This window comes from Pectinophora gossypiella, chromosome 11 (genome assembly GCF_024362695.1).
Source record: "Pectinophora gossypiella chromosome 11, ilPecGoss1.1, whole genome shotgun sequence".
Taxonomy (NCBI): Eukaryota; Metazoa; Arthropoda; class Insecta; order Lepidoptera; family Gelechiidae; genus Pectinophora; species Pectinophora gossypiella.
In genome coordinates, this window is record NC_065414.1 from 806,760 (window position 1) to 830,457 (window position 23,698).

Consider the following 23,698-nt stretch of genomic DNA (forward strand, 5'->3'; position numbering starts at 1 on the left):
CCAATACTGGACACAATATCTAGGTATTTAAGATCGATAAGTATTTTGAGTGATTTAGAGTACGGGCCCGGATTTTAACTCGTGACACTACGGTATTTGAAAGACGGTGCAATATCACAAATCAAATGATGAAGTGCATAATAATACATAGAAAATCGTAATATTGGATAATCCTGGAAATCTTGGGATTGACGTAAATTATCCTCGGAATATTCGAGACTTACATAACTCTAGCCGTATACTTACAGTCATCGACGCTGTCGGACTGGTATCCCTTGTCGCAGATACACTTAAACATGCCGTACGTGTTGACGCAGCGGCCGAAAACGCACACGTTGTGGAACGTCGCGCACTCGTCCATGTCTACAGAATACAACAAAAAACAAATTTGAATTGAATCATTCGACGGATATTTTGAGACAGCTCTTGAAGATGCAAACTTCCAATCTAGCCCCGATTGTGGCAAATAAAATATAATCTGTCATAATATAGGTGTTCTTCTCTTGTATGGGTTGTGAGATCAATGACCGACCTCGTCAAACTTGGACAGGGTTACAGAGCAAACACGGACCGCGGACTTGGCTCATAATATGTCATCATTATTGAAAGAAAAATGATTTTTTAACTTTTATTCCCATTCGGAAAGACAAAGAAAAAGCCTTGACTTGCTTGTGGCTCTGCCTCTCCATTACACAGGACACTTCATACAAACAACCTCGTTTTACACAGACATCACACATTGACGTTATCGTACACGCGCATCTGTGTGTAACGTCTGACGCCGTACGATTCAAGTATCTAAAGAAACTATGTTCGAGGGGAGTGAGGTACAGTTATGAGCAATATTATGTACCCACTTTAGAATCCTGTCGCATTTAATGAGACTTACGGTTTAATTTGTCAGAAAAAAATATGACATGGTTTCAAAGTGTATACATATTAATACTCGTGACCGTACACCTAGCTCAGACGCTGGTGGGGAGAGGAAAATTACCGTTCTATACGTAGTATTATTTCTTCAATCAATCAATCTTTCCTCACCGTATTCGGCCACAGCGACTCGGTAACCCATTATTCCTTATGCCATTAGGCACTAAGGGCGTGAGTTGATGCATGTGAATACTAAAAATGTGGTACCTACCGAGACAAGAGCGTCCGTCCTGCGACTTGGTGAACCCGACGTCACACTCGCACTCGTAGCCGCCCGGCGTGTTGATGCAGTGGCCGTTGTCGCATAACGTCGGGTCGTTCGCACACTCATCGATGTCCACGCACGAATACCTGGATGTTTCAATTATACAAATAAGAATAACATTTAAAAATATTTATTAATAACATTTTATATTGTGGCCGGAAGGCAAGAGGGAAACCACTGCCCTATTTTTCCCTAAAAGTAGCATCAAGAATGCTACACCGACAAGAGCGTGGCTCTTAAATTAGTGGTGAAGATTTAAACATAATATGGTTCGATTCCCGATGGGGACATATTGAAATCACCTTGTGAGACTGTCCTTTGTTTGGTAAGGAAATAAGAAAGTAAGATGAGTCTGTGCTTCCGAAGGCACATAAGTCGTTGGTTAGTAAATATTATTTTTCTCTTTGTGTGGTTTATAATATAAGGTCGATATCCGACTTCATTAACCCTGGTGCCAAGTTTATTATTGAGCTGACGAAGGCCTCAATATTTCAGTGTTATAATTTAGTAAAGTTAGTGATATCGTAACTAAAACTTTAAGGGATGATTCAAACCATAATTCTAAGTTGATGTTAAGTGGAATTTTCCATCGCAAAAGTATGGAATTGAAAATAATTTAAGAAAACACGAAAATAAAACATAAATTTTCCGACGGAAAATTCCACTCGGTGTTCGTTGCGATGTCACTAACACTCTGCATACTATACACCTCTGTTTAGCCATTCGGGGAAATTGTCGTGTGTATACTCACCCGTCTCCCTTGTATCCAGTGTCGCAGAGGCAGAGGAAGGAGCCGTCGGTGTTGCGGCACGTGGCCCGCGGGTGACACCCGCCGTTGTTGGTGAGACACTCGTCCACGTCCTCGCACTCGGCGCCGTCGCCGCGCCACCCGTCACGGCAGCGACATTGGAATGAACCCTGGTGATGTGAACAAAGGTATTAAAATATTAGCCTGTCGTACAGTTACAACGCGATGTATTGCTCTTGGTGCCTAGGGCATGCCACTGTGGATCTGTGGTACACCAGCTTTCTTCTCATGGCGAGCGCCGGTTCGAACCCCGGTGCCGAACTTGCACCCCTCTCTCTCTTAGAGCTGCGCTCTTGTCGGTGGCGTACCTAATCGCCTGCATTACTCCACAGATAAGGCGAATAGAACGGTGGTTGCCCCAATCGCCTTCCGTTCCGCAGTACACCGACCAATTTCTCAATTGGTGACTTGCACCCATGAGTTATTGTCTTCAGTGTAGTTTCACTAACACAGTTGCCTCGACCATTACAGACGGCGATACGGCTCAGCACCCATCACGTTGATTTAATAGAATCGTAAATTTTTACATAATGAACATCCGCCTAAAACTACTCCAGCTTCTTACAACCTGTATAGCCGGGGAAAAGAAGCTGCAAGAAAACCTCGGCCTGTATTCTCGGATAGACATATATCTTTCATCTTGGGCACACATCTTTTTTCATGGAGATTTTAATGGTTCTGCAACCAAGAGCCGTAGTTTTGAGAACAGAAATGTGGAGTACAATATTCTCATAGCTCTAGCACAACAACTCACAGGCAAGTTGATACAATCAGCAGCTGGATGGCAGTCGCATGTGCCTAGCTCGCACTCATCATCGTCAGTACATGCTGGACCCTGCTCTGGCTTCACGCTGTAGCCATCCGGACAGCGGCACACGAAGCTGCCAATTGTGTTGCGGCATTCTCCCGCGCCGCAGAGATCTGGTACCTGTAAATAACATACATTAAACTCATTATCGCAATTAGACATTTTGTCTAGGGGGACAACTGTCCAGCGGAACCATTCACTGATTAAACAATAAAGGACAATGCTCAAAATGTATGAACGAAAAACTCAAAGTCGTTTTTCGCGGATCACGCACGAAGCCTTATATGCCAATTGCTGAGTAATAAAGAGTTATTAAATCAATGAAAGTAACATGATTTGAATCCTTGTGGTTTAGAAGTTAACAAAATGTAAAAAATATATATTTTATGGATTCTATGTATATCCAAATCTTAGTCCATCACGGCAGTATAACTACCAATTGACGAGTTATAATGATTCCTTATCCCACGGGGGGATGATGAGTAACACATTATGACTCATAAGTTGGCATTACTTAATATTGATCGTTTAATATTACGTTTCTGGGGTATTTTTGAGCAGTGCCCTTTACAATGGCCAACTTGTATCAACAACAATGCAGCAGTGCAGCATATCTTACGTCGGCGCATTCATCGACGTCATGGCAAGTGGGCTTGCCGTTGTTGGTGGCGGGCACGAGCCCGTCCCCGCAGCTGCAGCGGTATCCGCCGGCGGAGTTGTGGCACTCGCCGCCGCCGCACGGCCGCGCGCCGCCGCCGCACTCGTCCACGTCGCGGCACGTGCGCCCGTCCGCGCGCAGGTGCCACCCGTCTCTGGGAACATACACGATCTCACATGTTATTGGGACTTGACATCATTCATTTAAGATCCACGCTCTTGTCGTTGCAACCTTCTCCATTCTCGCCTATCAAAGACCAATTCTTTATAAAACACGACGTTCGCCTTCTCTTCAATAACTATTACCGTGTTTTACTGTGTTATATGTTATTGGGAGTTCTTGATGATGAAACATTTACATGTAAAAGGACCTCACTTCGGGACGTAAAGTTACGTCTCCAGGAATCGTTCTTGTACGAGAAACTACGGTCAGCGACGTGTGTAAAAAGTGTACGACAAGAATTATCTATTAGCATAAAAACACATCAAATCAAAATATTTATTTACCAGCACACACAGTACAATATAATTTATTTTAGCCCTCTAAACTTACTACGCTACGTTACTAAATTGCCCATAGATTCCGATGCGAATACTTGCCTTCCAGAACACTCGAAAACATGACACACAGAACAGAGATAGCAGGAAAAAGAGGAAGGCAATTCCCTAGCAGTGGGACACATAACAAATTTCTAATTGCTAACAAGATGGCTATTTAAAAAAGTATAATTAAACAGCGTACCTGCAAGTACAATGATAAGACCCGGGTGTGTTGACACACTCGTGCTGACAGCGGGTGGAGTCCTCACTACACTCGTCAATGTCGTCGCAGTGAGACTTGACCGTGCTCTGCGCGTAGCCCTCGTCGCACACGCACTGGTACGTGCCCATCAGGTTCTCGCATACTCCGTTACTGCAGATACCTGCAAATATAGAAATCGTGAAGCTGGGTGGATTGGAAGCATGTGGTTCACCGGCTTGCGTCTCAAACGGAGAGCGCTGGTTCGAACCCCGGTAGCGGACTTGCTTTTTTTTCTGTAGCCTAATCAATGTCCCACTGCTGAGCAAAGGCCTCCCCCTTCTCTTTCCAACCCTCCCTGTCCCGGGCATCGTTCCGCCAGGTGTGCCGGAAGGCGTCCAGCTCGTCCCTCCACCGTCGTCGTGGTCTACCTCGACGTTGACGACCCTGTGGGGACCAATCAGTTGTAATTTTGGCCCACTTTTCCGGTTGCATACGGCAGACATGTCCCGCCCATTCGGCGGACTTGCACCAATGAGTTAATATAGATTTCACCAACACAATTGACACCATTATAGACGGCGATACGGCTCACCGCCTATCACGTTGGTCTAACCAAAGTTCGGTGAGGCTTAGGTACCTAGTTCATCTTTCAATGCTAAAAGGTACCTCTAACTACCCTAATTATGTTAGGAGGATGGATTATCGCCAAAGCGTAGAGAAGAGGAAATGAGCGACTGAGCTTCTTCTCCCTCGGTTTCTTACACGCAGTTATTGGTTGCCTATAGTAACTGCGAAGGTAGTAATTATGATTGGATTCTAAGATAATGTGTGAGGAAATTCTAATTTGTTGTTAGATTATGTCTGTTACAATAGTCCATAATAATAGAACTAACCAGAAGTTATGGAGCACTCGTCAACGTCCTTGCAGGAGAGTCTATCGGGGGCTAGTTCCATGCCAGGCCCGCACTCACAGCGGAATGATCCAGGCGTGTTTACGCAGCGACCGCCGCGACAGAGGGACCGGTCTTCTGCACACTCGTCAATATCTAGAATGTAATAATAACATTTACTTAACAAAACATCCGTAATCCTAACTGATATTACAAATACCGAAACATTGTTTAATAATACATATTATACAATGTCCATTATCCTTTTTGATACAAATTTTCTTGCTCCGAGGAAAGTCTTGCACTTTCCTACGATGTTGCAGTAAATTCATAAATATAGCAAACATAACTCTGCAAAGTGTTCTCGTCAGTAAAAGGTTAGAAGACTGATTTTCCTATAAGGTTTGAAGATCAGATGACAGTGGCTTCTGCAAAAACTGGTGATATTTAAATAATGTTGAGTTAATTTACCCTATTGCAATTAGATTTGGGATTAATAAGACTAATATGATAGACTAACCTAGACAGACTCGCGCTAGATCATCAGCGCGGTGTCCGGGCTGGCATCGACACGTGAAACTTCCTTCAGTGTTTCTACACTCTCCTGCGCCGCACACGTCGTCCACTATCTCGCACTCGTTTACATCCACGCACGTACGGTTCTTGGAGTCCTGAAACAACACACAAACGTTTTATTATTACTTTCCAAAGGGGCTCATGCTGAAGCAGGCCGAATGACCACTGCGGTGTATTATAGGAATAATCTCAAAAATCCTACTCCAGACCAATGTGCTTGATCAGATTCAAGGTCCAATGTGAACATATAGGTACGTTTAAGGTCGATGGTATAATATTGAGGAGCGTTCGTTGGAATGTTATTGAACGGTTGGTATCGGTTTACCCGGTCCAGGTTCCGCTACTTCAGATTTTAACATCGACTGACGAGTCGATATAAAAACCGGTCGAAAACCAGTCGACGACAGAGATAAATGGAAGAGGAACACATGTTGTGTCGACCCTCCTTAGAGTAGCATAAGGGCGTGAAGATGATGTAAGACCTTAAGGCTTCTAGCTCTCACCTTTTCATAACCAGGGAAACACTCGCACTCGAAAGTGCCGAGCATATTCTTGCAGCGTCCGTGTCCGCAGAGGCCGGGGAAGGCGGCGCACTCGTTGACCTAGAAAGAAAAAATATGATAATTATTGTAACTGACCTATGGACGAAGATGTTCGATTTATTTTTGTATTATAATACCTCCATCTGTCCGGGCGTGAACCCAGGCCCGGGCACTGGTCCCGGCCACATGCCGTCAGTGCCGTTGGTAAAATCGTCGCCGTCCCAGCCGTGAGTGTGGTCCCAGCCTGGAATTACATGACCAATATATATTTTTTGCTAAAATAGGGTTTAAAATAGGACCTAAACAAAATAAATTACGTACGGATGTCTTGTCTTGATTTTGATTGGTAGAAAACGTCAAAATCTGTCAAGTTGTCAACCATCAAAAATCAAGCTTACAACCAAGTTACACGTACACGCACCAGTTCTAGGATAGTGATTACTTACTTGGTCGTGTCCACAAATCAGTTCCGTTAGGTCCACCGGGGCCAGTTGGCCCATTCGGGCCGTACGGACCGTCCGGACCGCCGGGTCGGTCCCACACGGACGGAGGGCCGTCCACGTTGGATATGCAGAGGCTGCGGTAAGAATCGGTGCCTGGGGAACAAATTTTACATTAGTTAACGACAGTTTCTAAATTTTTATCAGGACAAGGTTGAAATCACCACTTAGATACAAGTGTTCCATTAGTTTTATTTACATCGGAATAAGACTAATCTTGTCTCATGTAAGTCAATACACCTCAAGCCTTTCTTACTCCACAGGTGTTGTCAACGCCATTCTTTCTCTGGCCATGTAAAGGTAGAATCTATGTACGTGTCAATACTTACCCTTCTTGGGGCAGGGCTCGCAGCGCGAATCACCCCAGGCCTTTCCAAGCGCGCTGCAGCAACACACTGCGCGGTACACTTCCACCTGTAGAGGGTTTGAACAGCGTCCGCCGATGTACTCCGTGTAGCAGTATTCGCGACGAGTGTCTACGCAGCGGTTGCCTGGGGGTAAGACAGAAAAAAAAAATGATCATAAAGAAATCCGTGACAGCCCTGCTCGGAGAACAAACATCTTAGTGTACAGATTTGAATCCCTGTCTAAAGCACTGAATTCGAGTTTGTAAGTTTGAATTCATGTTTGGATCACAGATAATTGGTATGACTTGCTTTTCAGGATTTGTGCCCAGTTAATGGCGATTCGCCCCCTATTACAAGAGACTCAATAATAACCTTGACACCAGGGTTGATGAGGTTGGTAATCCACCTCATAACCCACACGATAAGAAGAAGACAAGACACTTAAAACATAGTTAACGAGGAGTGGGTGTATATACTGTACACTTCTCTCTACCCCTTTGGGGATGCAGGCGTGATGCTATGTATGTATGTACAAATTTACAAATAAAGGATAACATCGTGACCCATACGCCCCAAGCTCAAGGTCCAGCATGCACTCGTCCACGTCGCGGTATGTTGGCCATCCAGCTGTACAACTCACCAGTCTTCTTCTATCGTGTGTGTTGTGAGGTAGATTACTGACAACTCTTGTGTCAGGGTTATTGAGCTACCAAAGGTCCCTCACCAACTCACCAGTAGCGTCGAGCGTGAGTCCATGTGGACAGTCGCAGCGGTAGGAGCCGTCGGTGTTGACGCAGGTTCCGCCCACGCACAACTCGGGGTCCAGCATGCACTCGTCCACATCGCGGCACGTTGACCCGTCCAGCTGCAAACCGAACGTTATTGAAAACTCGATGGTTTTGCGTACAATTTCCGCTACTTTGGTAATTAGAGTTTCGAAATCAGTGAGCACCGTATTGTACTTATAAAACATTGTAATTGTAAAATAACTCATATTTTGGCCGTACATCTCGTAAAATATCAATCTGATGAAACATGCAAATATCATCCTCACAAACTATCACTTTTTTTGTAAAACCTGCAGGAATAGAGTGACAAACCAGAACCAGATTTCAGGCGTCATTTTGCCAAGATTGAGATATACCTTAGCGAATCCCTTGGGGCAGGGGCAGTCATCCGGGTCGCAGGGCTCGCAGGGCGACCCCCAGGCGAGCCCGAGGCTGCAGCAGCACTCCTGGCGCAGCAGCGGCCGCAGCGCCTCGCCCTCGCATTGACCGTCCACCACGCGGCGCCAACACGTACCACGACGGTTATCTACAGAAAACCAGCGAGTTATACACACCAATTGTCAATAGATGCTCTAACTTTAGAGTGACAGAAAAATGGTTGTGAAAATACTCGTAGTTCGTTTCAGACAATACGGACCCACTATTTCTCTAGAAAAAGCGCCCGGTTATTCACGGATTTACAGAAGTGATCCTTAACTCTAACAACCTTTATATTTCCGTAAAAAAGAATGACACTGGGGAACTGCTGATGAGTGCCCAGAACAGCTTACCTAAACAGTGTTGCGCAGTGGCATCGAGTACAAATCCAGGCTCACACTCGCACTCGTAACTGCCGTGTGTGTTGATGCAGCGTCCGTTATCGCAAGGATTTGCGTGCTCTGTGGAATACATGCTTTATAGTTTAGAAACACAGCACTAAAACGATCCTAATATTCTGTTATTTATCCTACAAATCCAAAAATTGTATTATAAATCCAAGAAATCCTATTTGCTTTATTGACAATTATTTTCTTCTTTTCTGTGTTCCAAGGATGTATTAAGTCTATTTCTTTATTTGTTTTAGGTATTAAAATCAGTATAGTTTTACATTAGTCCATATAACACTGCTTAATCATAAGTACTTACTAATTAAAGATAAGTTCAAAATAAGCAGTGCAATGCAACTGAATTGCGTGTAATATGGGTTAAACTTGTTATTCGATGTTTCAAAGTATCATGATGATGTAATGAATTTAGGTTTTTAAAGTTATAACATGATAAATGAAATTAAAAATTATATGGGCTGATATTTGATAATGTTTTATCCCTCAAAATCTGATTTAAATTAAGTATAAAAATATTTTCTCAAACGATGGAAATTAAGTCGAAAATAAAGAGAATGTAATCACTATATAAAAATATGCCCTAAAAATCTAACCAAACCAAAAGTTTTTGTGTGTGATGTGTATCATAAAAGGTTGCCTCGCGTCTTCTATTTAAAAAAATATGCAAACATATACGCGTGTTTTAATGATATTAGCTTTGAAAAATTTGAGACGTTCAAACGTTAGACCGAGCTTCTAAATACGAAACTGTACACGCCAAAAGCGTGCAAAAATTCGTGAGAAGTTTTTTGAGAAAAGATTACAAAATTGGAGAGATTTAAAAAAAATCAGAGGAGTATCAGTTTTTCAGAGGCGCCGCGGGTCGCGTTTGCATCGCCTAAAAATGAGATCCTCGTGAATCCCCGAGCATGCATCTGATCATGGAGTTAGTCTTTGCATACTCGTGGCGTGTAACCTGCGTGTATCGGCACGCGCGGCGGGATGTCGCCGCGCTGCAGCTCGCGGTACATGGGCTCACCCTCGCACTCGTCCACGTCGCGGCACAGCTGCTCGTCCGGCTCGTAGCGCGTGCCGGGGGGACACGCGCACGTGAAGCTGCCTTGCGTGTTGCGGCACTGCCCGCCGGTACAATACTGTGGACATTGGCCATAGAATAAAGAAACTACGTAAGTATAGAACGGCAACTCTCCGCCCTGCACTATTTCGTATGGACGCCGACTGCACCCCCTCAGGGTCTTACTTTAGTCTGAATTACCGAGAGCAGCTAAGGAGCAAGAAGAGGGCGCAGATTGCGTCTCATGCGCACTTAAGCGTTAGGCGGCACATGGTATGAATGTCATTTTTGTATGGGGTGTCCAGGGTGTGATGTGGAGGTTTCATTGCAGCTTGATTGTAGCTGAAGTAAGGACGTCAGAAGTAGTTTTTTTGTTTTGTTGAACAGAATAAATACAGATCTAAAAGTTAATACCAATTTATACTTCATCAGACTTAACTTTGGGAAATATCCCGCTGGCTGGAGGTCGGTTAGAAAACTTTGTATTTCCGTTTTTTTAACGGAACAAATTCTGTTTTCAGGATAATTCAGTAGAACAAATTCAGATCTAATTCTCTGCATCACTCTTATGTCTCCCAGACAGGGGATCCCGCTGAGTGTAGACACATCAGGGTGTGCATTGGGCTAAGGATACTCTTTAGCCTACATCGTTATTAGTCTGACCACGAACCGCACCTTGGTTGGCGGTACTTTTTTAGGGAAGCGAAAACTCAACTTCAGTCTTACAAATTATTCTGCACTTTGGAAGCTTTTTCGTACGAGCGTGTACACTAAGTGCGAATGAGTTGTCATAAACCAATAATGTACGCATGAACCAAATTCGTGCGAAAACGCATCCAAAGTCGATCCGGCCAAAGTAGATCCGAGATAAGGTGACACTTAATTGAGGCTGTTTAATGCTGCTCTGAAATCGGATCTTACGGAGCATCGGCATTACCAACTATTGTCTGACCGACTTACCTATATAATTGTGTCCTATGACACAAGCAGACCGATAACAATATAAAGCAAGAAATCTAAGTGTTATTCTACTATCCAGCGTCCACTCACCGACTGATGCATGTCACACTCATCAATGTCCCGACAAATTCCATCATGGTCAGGATGGTACCCAGGGTCACAGATACACCGGTATCCAGGTTCTAAGTTCTCACAAGTGCCATGTGGACAGACTCCGGGGATCATAGTACACTCGTTGATGTCAGACCCGCCGTTGTCCTTGCTCGGGCCGTCTGGGCAGAGGATTGCATATTCCTTTGATCCACGTCCTGGACACGCCTTGCAGGACACGCCCCAGCCGAGACGCAGGCCTGGGGACACGGGAATTTGGTGGTTAGTTATTGTTAAACGTCGTTAGGTTGTTTAATCTACATTGGAAATAGGCAGCCAGTATATACCAGTGATTAAGATTTTTTTCTTAATTCGAAATAAACTAGCATTTGGGCACAATCATATCTAATGGTAAGTAACAATACAGCTTAAGGGTGGGTTTTTCACCAACGCGGTGAGGATAGGAGCGGAGAACTACAGTAATGAAAGCGACAGAGCGTCTTCTCTCCTCTCCACTTAGCAAGAAACGAACCCTAACACACTATCTTTTACTATGGCACTTAGCTTACCTTTACTAGCACTGCAGCAGCACTGAGACCGAGTAATTGGCGTCGGCCCTGGTCCAGAGCACTCCCCGTCTTCATACTTCTCATAACACAAATCCTGGACCTCATCCAGACAAGTCCGTCCCGTCGCACTGAGTGTGAACCCATCTTCACACTCGCATCGGAAGGAGCCAGGCGTGTTGTGGCAGCGGCCGTTGCGGCACACCTTCTGTTCCGTACACTCATCTACGTCGACGCACGCGCTACGGTCTGGAGTCGGTCTGTAACCGGCTTCACAAACACACTGGAAGGAACCTTCGCCATTTACGCAGCGACCACCCTGAAATGTACATTAATTCATAGTCAATTTGCCTCGAGTAGCATTTACTACTTAGCCGGAGGAATGGATAATGCTTAATGCATCCGGCAAAAAATCAAGGCGATGTGCCGGGTGCCCAGGTAAGCGAGCGTGATCCTTGCCATTATTACCTGGTATAACACAGTTGTAGAGATCAGCAGAAATGTTCTCTGTATAAAGTGAGAACTCAAGCTATTTACTCAAGAAAACATGGTAAGCAGCTGAAATCGGTCTCTGTTGACATTTATGAACTACGTCGAACGACGTTTGACTGATCAATAATAATTGACACCCATCAGAAACGACCCGAAATATCGAGCATGTAAGTTTACCTGGCAAAGCGACCGGTCAGCGCACTCATCAAGGTCGACACAATATCCTCCAGCAGTGGGAGTGAAGCCGTGCTCGCAGACACACTCGTACGAGCCAGGCGTGTTGCGGCAGCGGCCACGGCGGCACACGCGCGGGTTGTCGCGGCACTCGTCCACATCGCGGCACGCCTGACCTGTTTCCGTCTTTTCGTATCCTGGGTTGCATACGCACTCGTATCTGGGGGTGATGGGAAGAATTATAAAAAAGCGTTGCCTGCCTTAGGCCTTACAATAGTCCATTCCCACGTATTGACAAAACAACGATGAGTGTGTTCTCCAGACCCAACATTTTTCCATGGCATCGGATTTTAGAGTTTTCCCAGCTGCAGACATAGTCATCTGATTAGTAACCGACGTCTGCTGGATATAATTTGATTGAAATTCCAAAAAAATATTTCACGATGAACAATGTGGCAATTTTCTTTTTCACTCGTAGGGGAAAATCCGTACTAAAATAAATACACCAAATAACAGCAAGAAATATGACCTCACCTTCCGTCCATGGTATTCTGGCAAGCTCCGTTCGTGCACATTTCTCCATTCGTTACTTCACATTCGTTTTTGTCACTGCAACGCAGTCCATTCTCAACCGGGTCGAAACCTGGTGGACATCTGAAAATTGTAAAGTATTTTAATAGAGGGCCTTATTTGCAAATTAACAGAGAACAAATGAAGCCTCGAAGAATATTCTTAGTGGCTCTTTATTATTATTGTCCATTAGTGGATTTTCATTAAAGCGGAGAGAAGATGACCGGAGATGTGCTGGAAGCGTGCAATAACCACGAAAGAAAGAGAAGGAGAGAGCGAGCGGCAAAGCGCCTTCTCTCACAATTCTAGTATGCTGTGGTTGGTCGATTCGTCGCATCTTTTCTAAGGTGATGGCTATAACATAGGATAAAGAATAATACTACGTACAGATACCATCTGTCTCGCTCGCACTTACGTGGTAAGGCGGCTCACGATAAGAATGAGATTTTTGTATGGAGTGTCCAGGGTGTGGCTGTAGTGGGAACCTATCCTCCGAATATATAAAGTAAGCTACCTGCACTCGAAGCCGCCGGGCTTGTTGACGCAGGAGCCGCCGCGGCAGTACCCCAGCGCGCACTCGTCCACGTCGATGCACGTCGGGTTGCCGTCCGGGGACGCTTCCTCCGCGCCGTCCCAGCACTCGCACGTGTACCTGGACAAATAAACAATTACTTTACAATATAAAACAACACAGACAACAGAAATGTTTTGTCAGCTAGAATATTTTGTTAACGTCCGTTTGAGAAACTGTAAAAGCTAAAAAAAAAATTGAACAGGCTATCTATCATTGGTATGTCACACTTGTGATAATAAACATTGCCAAATAGTGTTTATGTGGAATTGATGTTTAAGAAAATCAGACTTTGGTGAAACGTAGTTTGGTTTTATGATACATAAATACCGAATGTGCATAATACTGTGAATGTGGTCACCCGGATCAAACCATATCTCACATAGTGAACGAGTGCCCTCTGCACCGGTTCCCAGGTGGCATAGCCGGGCTGCATTGTGTGACGGATGCGGCAGAGACTTGGTTAGGGGAGCTTAAGCTGGATATATGATCCACGCAGGATATTTTATTTTTGTCTGCCATATGCAATAATAATGATACATAACAAAAGCTTTCCCCTACGCGCAGCTAAGATCACCCCTCGCTGATCCTAGCTGCGCGACGCGACCTGCTGATCCTAGCTGCGCGGCGCGACCTGCTGACTATCTATCTATCTGTATAGGTATATCCTCTCACCCCACTTCCTTATCAACGCAGTCGCCAAGTCCACAGATGCCGCTGCGTAACATACACTCGTTGATCTTGGCTATGGGCTGCGCGGGCTGCCGATTCCCGTTGGTGTTGCCGTCACTATCTACACCACCGCCAGTCGTATCGTTGCGGCGCCAATCCGGAGGAATTATACCGCCACCACAAAGGTGCGTCCATTCAGCTGTGGAGATTACATGGCGGTTAAAATAATTGCTAGTGATTATAATAATGGTGGTGGAGGATGCAACAATATAACATAACATACACATAACACGCTTGTATCACCAAAGGGGTAGGCAGAGATGTATATTATAATACACCCACATTGATTGTCCGAAAGTAAGATGACCCGTGATTAAGAAGGCACGTTAAGCCGTCGGTCCCGGTTACTACTTACTGATGTAAGTGAGTAATCGTTACATGAGTCATATCAGGGACCTTTGGCGGCTCAAGACACCAATGTTGATGAGGCTGGTATTCCACCTCACAACCCACGCGATAAGAGATAGTTACACCCACACCTCGCCAGCTATGTTCAAGTCCCATGTATAAGGAGGCGAGGCTATTGCTACTCACCATCAACCCATTAACGTCCCCACTGCTGGGGCACGGGCCTTCCCTATGGATGGATAGGGAGAACGGGCCTTAAACCATCACGCGGGCCCAGTGCGGATTGATGGTTATTAACGACTGCTAATGCAGCCGGGACCAACGGCTTAACGTGCTTTCCGAAACACGGAGGAGCTCGAGATGAAAACTTTTTTTTTTGTGGTCACCCATCCTATGCCCGGCCTTTGCGGAAGTTGCTTAACTTCAACAATCGCAGACCGAGCGCGTTTACCACTGCGCCAGCGAGCTCCTCAAGCTATTGCTACTAATCGGACATAAATCCTGGGAACCTCGTGATATCAATTATTATTGGTAGAAATAACTTACATATCAAGAATACTGTGTAAAGAGATTAAATGCTAACAACGTTTCGTGTGTACAATGTATACGTACTGGAGCCGCGCGGCGGGCAGGGCGCGCACATGTCACCCCAGGCGCGACCCATGTTGTACCCGCAGCAGCAGTCCCGGTTGGACAGCGGCATGGACAGCCTGTCGCCGCAATCGCCCGTCTCACTCAAGTACGTGTAGCATGCTCCAACGCGACCATCTGTTAAAATCAATGTCATCTGATGAAGAACCATCCTTTTAGAGCTGGGGAGGTGAAAACATTTGAAACTCACCAATACAAAACTTCTTGTCTGGACTGGGAATGAAGTGAGGGTTGCAGAGACAGTAGTAGTCGCCCTCCGTATTCACACATTTGCCATTCTGAAAAAAGTGAAAAACAATCAAACAAACTGAAAGAACGCTGCGATAAATTGACGGCGAAATGGAAGGAAACTAAGAAGAAACTTTGGGAAGTGCCCTAATCCGGAATTCAATCATCTCCCCCGCCCTACCCCCACTGAGAAGTCCCCACAGCGCAGAACCTCCCATCCCTCATAGACCCTTAGCTACTACCCAGACGCAATACATACAGGACAAATATCAGGATCCTCGCACTCGTCGATGTCCTCGCAGTTGTTGGTGGTGCGGTGGCGGCGCTGGCCGGCCGGACACTCGCACGAGAACGAGCCCACTGAGTTGACGCACTTGCCGCCCTCGCATAGCCCTGGCACAGCCAGGCACTCGTCTATATCCTGGGGAGAACAAGAAATCCTATCAAAATATACAACAGAAGGAAAACTTATAAAAATAAAAGATGTAAAAATTCTGACTCAGACAGGATTAGAACATTTAGAACCGGCAGCTGCTAGTATTTTTTCTGGTAACTTGCGATTTTTAAACTTTTATAAGGTTTGTAAAGATATATCGGTAACTAGACTTTTACCAACATGAACTCTTCTTGGTCACTACTTCCCTTTCGCCTTAACACCTTTCAGAGCAGCAGTAAAGTTAAAATACTTTGAATATTTTTTTTGATCGATTGAACGATCTCTTAACTGTAATAGCATTAGGATTGGGGGCAAAACATTAGCGACTATGAAAAAAAAGACAATCGCACTTCGTCCAGGTTGCATATTCACCACCTCATGTCAACTCTGGTGCGCGCTATCGTTTAGTTCGCAATTAACTGACCTGGCATTCCTTAGTGGCGAGATTGCGCAGGTGTCCAGCGGGGCAGTCGAGGTCTCCACAGCGCTCGCACGGGTGTCCCCAGGCGACGCCCACGGTGGCGCAGCACAGCTGCTTGGTACATACCACGCCTTCAAGCGCCCCCGTGCAGAGGGCACCGCGCGTGTCCGTGTAGCATGGGCCTAGGGGAAATAGATGGTTAGTTACGTACTTAGAAAAGCGTCAGGTAACAGCAGTACCTGCCACTATTATCTGCCAGATACATTCTGGGTAGCCTATTAGTGTCTGATAGTCTGTTTGAAGTGCTTTTTACACCCTTCATTTTATAATGAATCTAGGCAAGCACTAAGGAAGGACTTCTAGAGTTTCTGCTCCCAAAAGATTCCAGTGGACAAAGTCAGGGCAACAACTTCATGCCTATAATAAAGTCAAATCTGAAGAAGTACCACTCACCTGTTCGTCTATCAATTTCGCAGCGGGTGCCAGAGAGGCCGTGGAAGCACACACATCGGTCCGGCGCGATACAGCGCCCGCCGTGTAGGCATGGCTCTCGGCAGATCGCTGTGAAACAATATATTATTTGAATGAAAAGAGAAAAAACGTTTATGCTGGGATGCTATAGAAACAGATACATTACAAAAATTGCAAAATATACGGCAGAAAATATCTATGAAATCTTAGAAGGCAACTTGATTTCGAGATCGGGAGTAGCAAGAACAGCCTGTACAGAGTGATGTGAAAGAAGAGTGGAGAAGGTTAGCAAGTGTCCTTCATTCTTTTTTTCGAAATGAAAATAACTTTGCATTTTGAGGGTACAATGCAGGTACAAGTACCTAGTCGAGTACATAGAACTCTTTATTCCACTGCTGCAAGTGTATTTGATGATGGATGCCCACTGCGTCTAATTATTCGTCTTTTGTTTTTGGCAAAAACGTGGAATGAGATACTATGGTCTACAAGAGCGTTATTACATGAGCCAACTTACGTTCGGTACAGAATTCTCCTTGCCAGCCGGGTGCGCAGGCGCAGGTGCCGTTGTTGCAGGTGCCGCCATTCATACAGATTCGTTTGCACCCGCCTCGTGTTCGTACTGTAGAAAAAAAAAACAATGTTACAAGAACAAAAAACACAAATTAAGAAATATGTAAAAATCATGTGATGCTTAGCATCCTTTATACGCTAAAACACCTTTACACAGCCAAGAAGCCAGGGGTGTTTGAGGGTGAACGAACAATGTCTTAATCCGTCGCCTGCCTCAAGTCAAGGAAGCAGAAGTGGCTGACATGTTACGATGTAACTACATTAATTTTATCTTTGTTTTAATGACGTACAAAAGTCCATAAATCTTGACAACAATTTCATCTCGACTTGTAACAGTCGAATGACTCCATGACAAACTGAAACACCTTTGATGATGCGTTAGAGGGATAACGAGCAAATCACGAAAATACTTTTGTTTAAGTCATTTAATTCCTAAACTCCCGCTAAAACAGTTATGTGTAAAGAGAATAGTAAGAATGTATTATGTATGAATGTATGTGTGAATGTACTGTGTTTACTTGTAATTAGTTTCTACACTTAACTTTATATACAGTTGATGTTACCCTAAGAAAATACTGTGTAAGATGACGGTAAGAAAACCAATAAATAAATAATATATTTCACAATGGACCCCGCACTAGGGAAATCATGTATCGCCTGTAAACTAGGACAAGTTCTGAAAAGCTACATATTAATTTACCTAGTAATTCTTGGGTTTCTTGATACGCAAGGACACCTTCCTTAAACAACCATGAAGCTAGAGGTGTTTTCGGGTGATCGAACAATATCTTAATCTGTCGCCTGCACTCAGGTCAAAGAAGTGACTGGCACACTTTAATAATCTTTTAGCAAATGGGGCAATGCGTACTTGACCGAATTTCTCGTTTCCACTCTTTCTTGACCACATCTGTTATTTTAGAATTCATCATCATCAGCCGGAAGTCATGCACTGCTGGACATAGGCCTTTCCCAAGTCTCGCCACAATGACCGATACTTCGCTCAGGGAAGTGATCGTTCCACCTTGTTGAGAGCCCACCTATGCTGCGCTTTTCGGTCCGTAGTAGCCACACGAGAAACCTAAGGCCTCGTATTTTACTTAGTTTTATTATTATTGTTTTTATGATTTTGGTTTTTTTTCCTTTTGTTTTGGTTTTTATTTCTGTGTACTTATTGATTTCCGTGTGGTTTCTGTCCTATGTTAAATGTAATGTACTTACCTGTCTGTCTGTGTCTGTGGTGTCCGGAAGTAATAAATATTTCTTTCTTTCTTTCTATTTAGAAGTAAAACCCGATAACTTACCAGGATAAGGGTAAAGCGCTCCGCCCCCCAATCCGCAGGTGGGCGCTTCCACCCCGCCGGGGCAGCGGCACATGTTAGGCGCCACACATGCGCCCGCGCCCGACCCGCCGCAATCCGGCCGGCATATTGCTGGAACATTACAAAGCTTTCTTATTTGCCAATAAATTCTGCAACATAAACATAAGCTCACAACAATATCAGAATTGGGGTAGTCAGACGTACATCCATCGCAGGCTTTCTGTTAGACTAACGTGATAGGTGGTGAGCCGTATCGTCGTCTATAATGGTCGAGCCAACTGTGTTAGTGAACAATTCCTTGCGCTTAAAAGTAAGAAACTTTTTAAACACTAAACATCAATCTTAGGTTAATCCGGAAAGTTCTTTTTAATACTTTACTTATTGTAGATTTTCCGCAGATGGCATTATACTTATTTCGTAACGTCGAAACGTTTCATTTATATGGTATAAGGGTACAAAACAATTACGTCAACAAAAAACTGAAACGTCTTTTACATTTTATTTACAAGTTATTTTTAATTAAAATAAGTACGTCAATAAAATAAGGCTTCGCTGTCAACTATCAACACAAACAGATACGTTGCTCAGTTATCAAGTGATTTTGTGCGCTAAGTTGTTAATTTGTGTTTGAAAACATTACCAAAGTGCAGTTTATCATCCAAAAATCACGTGATAGTGTTATTTAAACAAAATATAGCGATATAGAACCAAAATAAAGTGAAGAGAAATCGTTTGTTTTGTTTTGGTTTTCCCCGAAGGGTAAGGCAAAGGGAACTATGCCCATTAGCGATGGGCGTTATTAACCATAACTGGTTATATATGCAGTTACGAGCTCGAACAGTGATCACTCGTTTTCCACTACAACAAAAACTAGTGATATTCATAACGCCATTTAAACGATCGAAATAGGCATCAGTCTTCAATAACTCTTTTAATCACAACGCCATAAAGTTAAATCGAATTCACTCTTATGTTTAAGGCATAGCGTCGATGTTTGGCTACTTTCACTACTCACGCAAAATCACTGGTTTTACAATACGTGTGCGTGAAGAAGAATTAAGTTATACTGCTACCTAACCAAACGATTTTACGTTACAATTATCACGTTTGCTTCAGAACGTTGTGAAAATAACTAGTTATAAAAATCACTAGTTAAGAAACTAGTTATTGGAAATCACATAACGCTTACGTTACGTTATCTCAAAAACCGATAACGACCCATCGCTAATGCCCATACAGCCATGTCTGACGTATTTTTTTTCTTGATGATTAATGAAATGATGAAAGGTGATGATGATGAAACCTAAGCCCCCACCCTCGGAGTAGACTCCTACTCCGAACCCCAAACGAATTAACTCAAAAGTCCGCATAAACTTTTGAGTTATGAAGCGGCTTCCCGGCACGAAGCGAAAATAGGCAGATACACTTTGTTTATTGAATACTCCAATATAATAACACTCGCGAATGTCTTCCGACTAACTTAATGCGATCATTAACCACAAAACACCACTTCGTATTATTTATTTAGATTACTCAATGAAGAAAGCAACTGTCCCGTTCCCGTTTCCCGCCGAAAAGCCGAAGAGAAATCGAAAGTGACAATCATAACTCGTAGTTATCTTTGCATACCCTCAACCTGAGCCCTCAACAGTTCAAAATGACATCTGACATTTGTGAGAGTGTTGCCAAGATAAAATTTTAAAAACTACAATAAAAAACCTACCATAATGCTGGGGGAAGAAGTTCCTAAACAAAGCGATGTTGAGAACAATTCAACCTCGACTAAGGGCCCACCCAAAAAACTAACCCAGCAAGTGTTTCACCCTGGGTTGTTCAACCAAAACCGTAATCGCAGCGCATCTATGTGTGATGTCGCTATACTAGAAGACGAAAATCAATCAACAATTAGTGGCCAAAAGGAATGCGTTAACCCGCCAAGCTGGCAAAGAGCGCCTATGATAAGGAACAACAAAAGACCACGACTGTCTGAATCACCAACTCAAGAAATACCATTGCAGAATAGATATACAACACTACCTGTAGATGAAAAAGATGCAGAGATCAACCATACCGCTTCTAAAAAAGAGAGCAAGCCGCCTCCTCTTATCCTCTATGGCATAGAAGACATTAACAAATTGGTAGAAACTATTGAAAGTGTTTTATCAAAATCGAACTACACCATCAAGATTATAACTAAGAACCAACTACGTGTCAACTGTGCTTCATCGGAATCATATAAATGCTTGATGGAGCTTGTCCGACTGAAAGGACTCATAGGTCATACATTTACCCAAAGGAAAGACAAGTGCTACAGAATCGTAATAAAAAACTTACACCATACAACTCCACATGAAGCAATAAAAGAAGCAATAGAACAGACGGGCAATGTTGTTAAGGGTGAAATAATTAATGCTCGAATAGGTCCAAATAAAAAACCAACGTCGACATTTTTCGTTAACCTGGAAAATAATGCAAACAACAAAGCAGTAAAATCAATACGCTCTATATACAACACCATTGTAATCATAGAGGACCCGAAGAAACGCAAAACTGTAGTTCAATGCACCAAATGTCAGCAGTACGGGCACACCAAAAATAACTGTTTGAGACCGTACCGCTGCGTTAAATGTGCAGAAGCCCATAATACCGCTGTTTGTCCGAAGAAAGACCGAAATACCCCAGCGACATGTGCCCTCTGTTTAGGCAGCCACCCTGCAAATTATAAAGGCTGTGAGGTATATAAGGAAATTCTTGCCCGGAAATACAACACCAGAGAAAGAGCTCCAAAACAGACTAATAAAAATGAAGACACACAAAAATCGAATAAAATTTCAGGATCAGCCCATACTTCCCAAGACAACACAAAGACATATGCGGATGTTCTTAGAAATATGAACAAACACACCAAACCAGAGCAAAATATCCAAGAAGAGGCTCAAAAACATAACCAAGAACAGTCCAATGTTCAGCCAACCCAAGCAGTCCCAGAATTGCTTTCAAAACAATCTTTTGACTAGATAGATCTACTACTACAACAAATAGCTAATTTAATGAGTCTTATGACCAAGCTAATAGAGAAACTTTTAAAATGACTGCATTGCGTATAGGGGCGTGGAACATAAATGGCCTAGCGCCTAATATTGATGAAGCAAAGATGCTACTCGACCTACATAAATTAGATGTGCTACTAATATCTGAGACACATTGCACTCCAAAAAGTGCTATTAATATACCTAGGCATAGCGTCTACACCACAAATCATCCTGATGGACGGGCACACGGTGGAACAGCTATTATCATAAAATCATCAATTAAACACCATCAGCTTCCTAGCTACGATACTGCTCACATACAAGCAACAACAATCTCTGTAGAGAGCACCACTAACAACTTTAATATATCATCAGTTTACTGCCCGCCGAGACACAATGTCAAAGCACCACAATTCCAAGATTACTTCAGCACATTAGGCAGACGATTCATAGCCGGAGGCGATTGGAACTCAAAGAACACTTTTTGGGGCTCGAGACTAACCACCACTAGAGGAAGAGAACTTAAGGCATGCATAGACAGCTTCAGATTAAAAACGCTAAACTCCGGAGAACCCACACACTGGCCGACTGACCAAAATAAATTGCCCGACCTAATAGACTTTTTTGTCATGGGTGGGCTTAACGGCTTCTACTTTCAACCTGAGACATGCCTGGATGGGTCTTCTAATCATATTCCCATTATTCTGACAGTAAGCACAGTCATACTAAATATCGAAAAACCTGTAGCGTTATATAATAAGCATACTGATTGGGACACAGTCAGGATCATCATTGAAAATAAATTAAATCTAAAAGTGGCTCTTAAGACTCCCACTGACATGGACCATGCAGTCATGGAATTCACTAATGCCATCCAAGCTGCGTGCTGGCAATGTACTCCTGAAAAACAGGACACGAATCCTAAAACTACCATACCTATGGAAATAAGAAACAAAATCCAGGAAAAACGAAGACTTCGTCGTGTATGGCATACGAGTCGGTGCAACGAAGACAAGAAGACACTTAATAGGGCTATCAAAGATGTCAAAAAAGCACTCGCACTTGCCAGAAACGAAACAATTAGAGCGCAAATAGAACGCCTCACTGCTACAAAATCTACAAACTATTCTTTATGGAAAGCTACACGAGGCATAAACCAGCCTAAAGTTACGAAGCCCCCAATTAAACTAGAAAACGGTAACTGGGCCAGGACTTCTAAACAAAAAGCTGAAATCTTTGCTGAACACCTTGCCAAAGTATTCACTCCCAACGAAATGAACCCATGTTGCGACGAATCCGATATAGACGATATACTAGAAGAAGCCTATCAACTAGACCTACCTATCAAATGTTTTACCCCCAATGAAGTAATAAGCTACATAAGGCTAATGGACAACAGAAAGGCTCCTGGATTCGACTTGATTACTAAGGAGGTACTGATAGAACTGCCGAGGAAGGCTATAGTATTTCTCACCTGCATATACAATGGTATACTCAGAACTAAATACTACCCAGCTCTATGGAAAGTATCTCAGATTGTTATGGTACACAAAGAGGGTAAGCCGGCTCATGATGTAATATCATACAGGCCCATTAGTCTATTACCGACAGTGTCAAAACTATTCGAAAAATTGGTACTGAGTAGATTATTACCAATCCTCAAACAAAAATCAACCATACCCGACCATCAGTTTGGCTTCCGAACAGCACATGGAACTGTGGAACAAGTCCACAGAGTTTATAACAAAATCAGGAAGACCTTGGAAGATAAAGAGTACTGCTCGGCTGCCTTTTTAGATGTTCAACAGGCCTTTGACAGAGTCTGGCACAGAATCAGAATCAGAATCAGAATCATTTATTCAACGTAATTATCATGGATAAACTTGTTGAAGGTCAATGTAACATTTTTGAATTTACGTCATTTCGCAAGGTGTTATGGCTGAGGAGAAGAAATGACAAGAAACTGCAACAGCAACACATCTTTTAAATCAATGAGGGTACATTACAAGTTATTTAATAACTAGAGGAACACATTCAATACCAGACATTTTTATCATTTAGGTAATCATTAATCTTATAATAGGCTTTTTTACATAAAGTAAGCTTCACGTGAGCTTTAAATTTGTTCTCTGACAAATTTAAAATATTATCTGGTATTTTATTGTAAAAACGTATACATAACCCCAAAAAAGATGAATTTAATTTACTTAATCTAGAATTTTGAACAACAATTTTATTTTTATTCCTTGTATTGTAAGTATGCCTTTCACAGTTTCTCGGAAGGAGAGATACATTTTTACGCACATACATAATGTTTTCATAAATATATTGACTTG

At 43.3% G+C, this 23,698-nt stretch overlaps 1 protein-coding gene across 3 annotated transcripts in view; it reads right to left on the reverse strand.

Annotated features, from left to right (window-relative positions):
* LOC126370645 (fibrillin-1-like) overlaps window positions 1-23,698 on the reverse strand; it is a 71,318-nt gene that overhangs the window by 19,034 nt on the left and 28,586 nt on the right. For 2 of the 3 annotated variants that reach the window (XM_050015603.1, XM_050015602.1), the window contains exons 4-32: window positions 18,313-18,441; window positions 16,956-17,060; window positions 16,424-16,531; window positions 15,974-16,152; window positions 15,373-15,534; window positions 15,076-15,163; window positions 14,847-15,002; window positions 13,830-14,025; window positions 13,098-13,235; window positions 12,548-12,667; window positions 12,017-12,233; window positions 11,351-11,666; window positions 10,782-11,041; window positions 9,633-9,810; window positions 8,624-8,731; window positions 8,210-8,379; window positions 7,798-7,930; window positions 7,048-7,209; window positions 6,665-6,814; window positions 6,356-6,462; window positions 6,180-6,278; window positions 5,621-5,771; window positions 5,104-5,256; window positions 4,211-4,391; window positions 3,431-3,623; window positions 2,758-2,931; window positions 1,947-2,113; window positions 1,142-1,281; window positions 247-363 (exon numbers count right to left, since the gene is read on the reverse strand). In XM_050015603.1, coding sequence (XP_049871560.1) covers window positions 247-363; window positions 1,142-1,281; window positions 1,947-2,113; window positions 2,758-2,931; window positions 3,431-3,623; window positions 4,211-4,391; window positions 5,104-5,256; window positions 5,621-5,771; window positions 6,180-6,278; window positions 6,356-6,462; window positions 6,665-6,814; window positions 7,048-7,209; window positions 7,798-7,930; window positions 8,210-8,379; window positions 8,624-8,731; window positions 9,633-9,810; window positions 10,782-11,041; window positions 11,351-11,666; window positions 12,017-12,233; window positions 12,548-12,667; window positions 13,098-13,235; window positions 13,830-14,025; window positions 14,847-15,002; window positions 15,076-15,163; window positions 15,373-15,534; window positions 15,974-16,152; window positions 16,424-16,531; window positions 16,956-17,060; window positions 18,313-18,441 — 4,557 coding nt within the window. The remainder of the gene's footprint in view (window positions 1-246; window positions 364-1,141; window positions 1,282-1,946; window positions 2,114-2,757; window positions 2,932-3,430; window positions 3,624-4,210; window positions 4,392-5,103; window positions 5,257-5,620; window positions 5,772-6,179; window positions 6,279-6,355; window positions 6,463-6,664; window positions 6,815-7,047; window positions 7,210-7,797; window positions 7,931-8,209; window positions 8,380-8,623; window positions 8,732-9,632; window positions 9,811-10,781; window positions 11,042-11,350; window positions 11,667-12,016; window positions 12,234-12,547; window positions 12,668-13,097; window positions 13,236-13,829; window positions 14,026-14,846; window positions 15,003-15,075; window positions 15,164-15,372; window positions 15,535-15,973; window positions 16,153-16,423; window positions 16,532-16,955; window positions 17,061-18,312; window positions 18,442-23,698) is intronic. The other variant, XM_050015604.1, reaches the window with a different exon arrangement.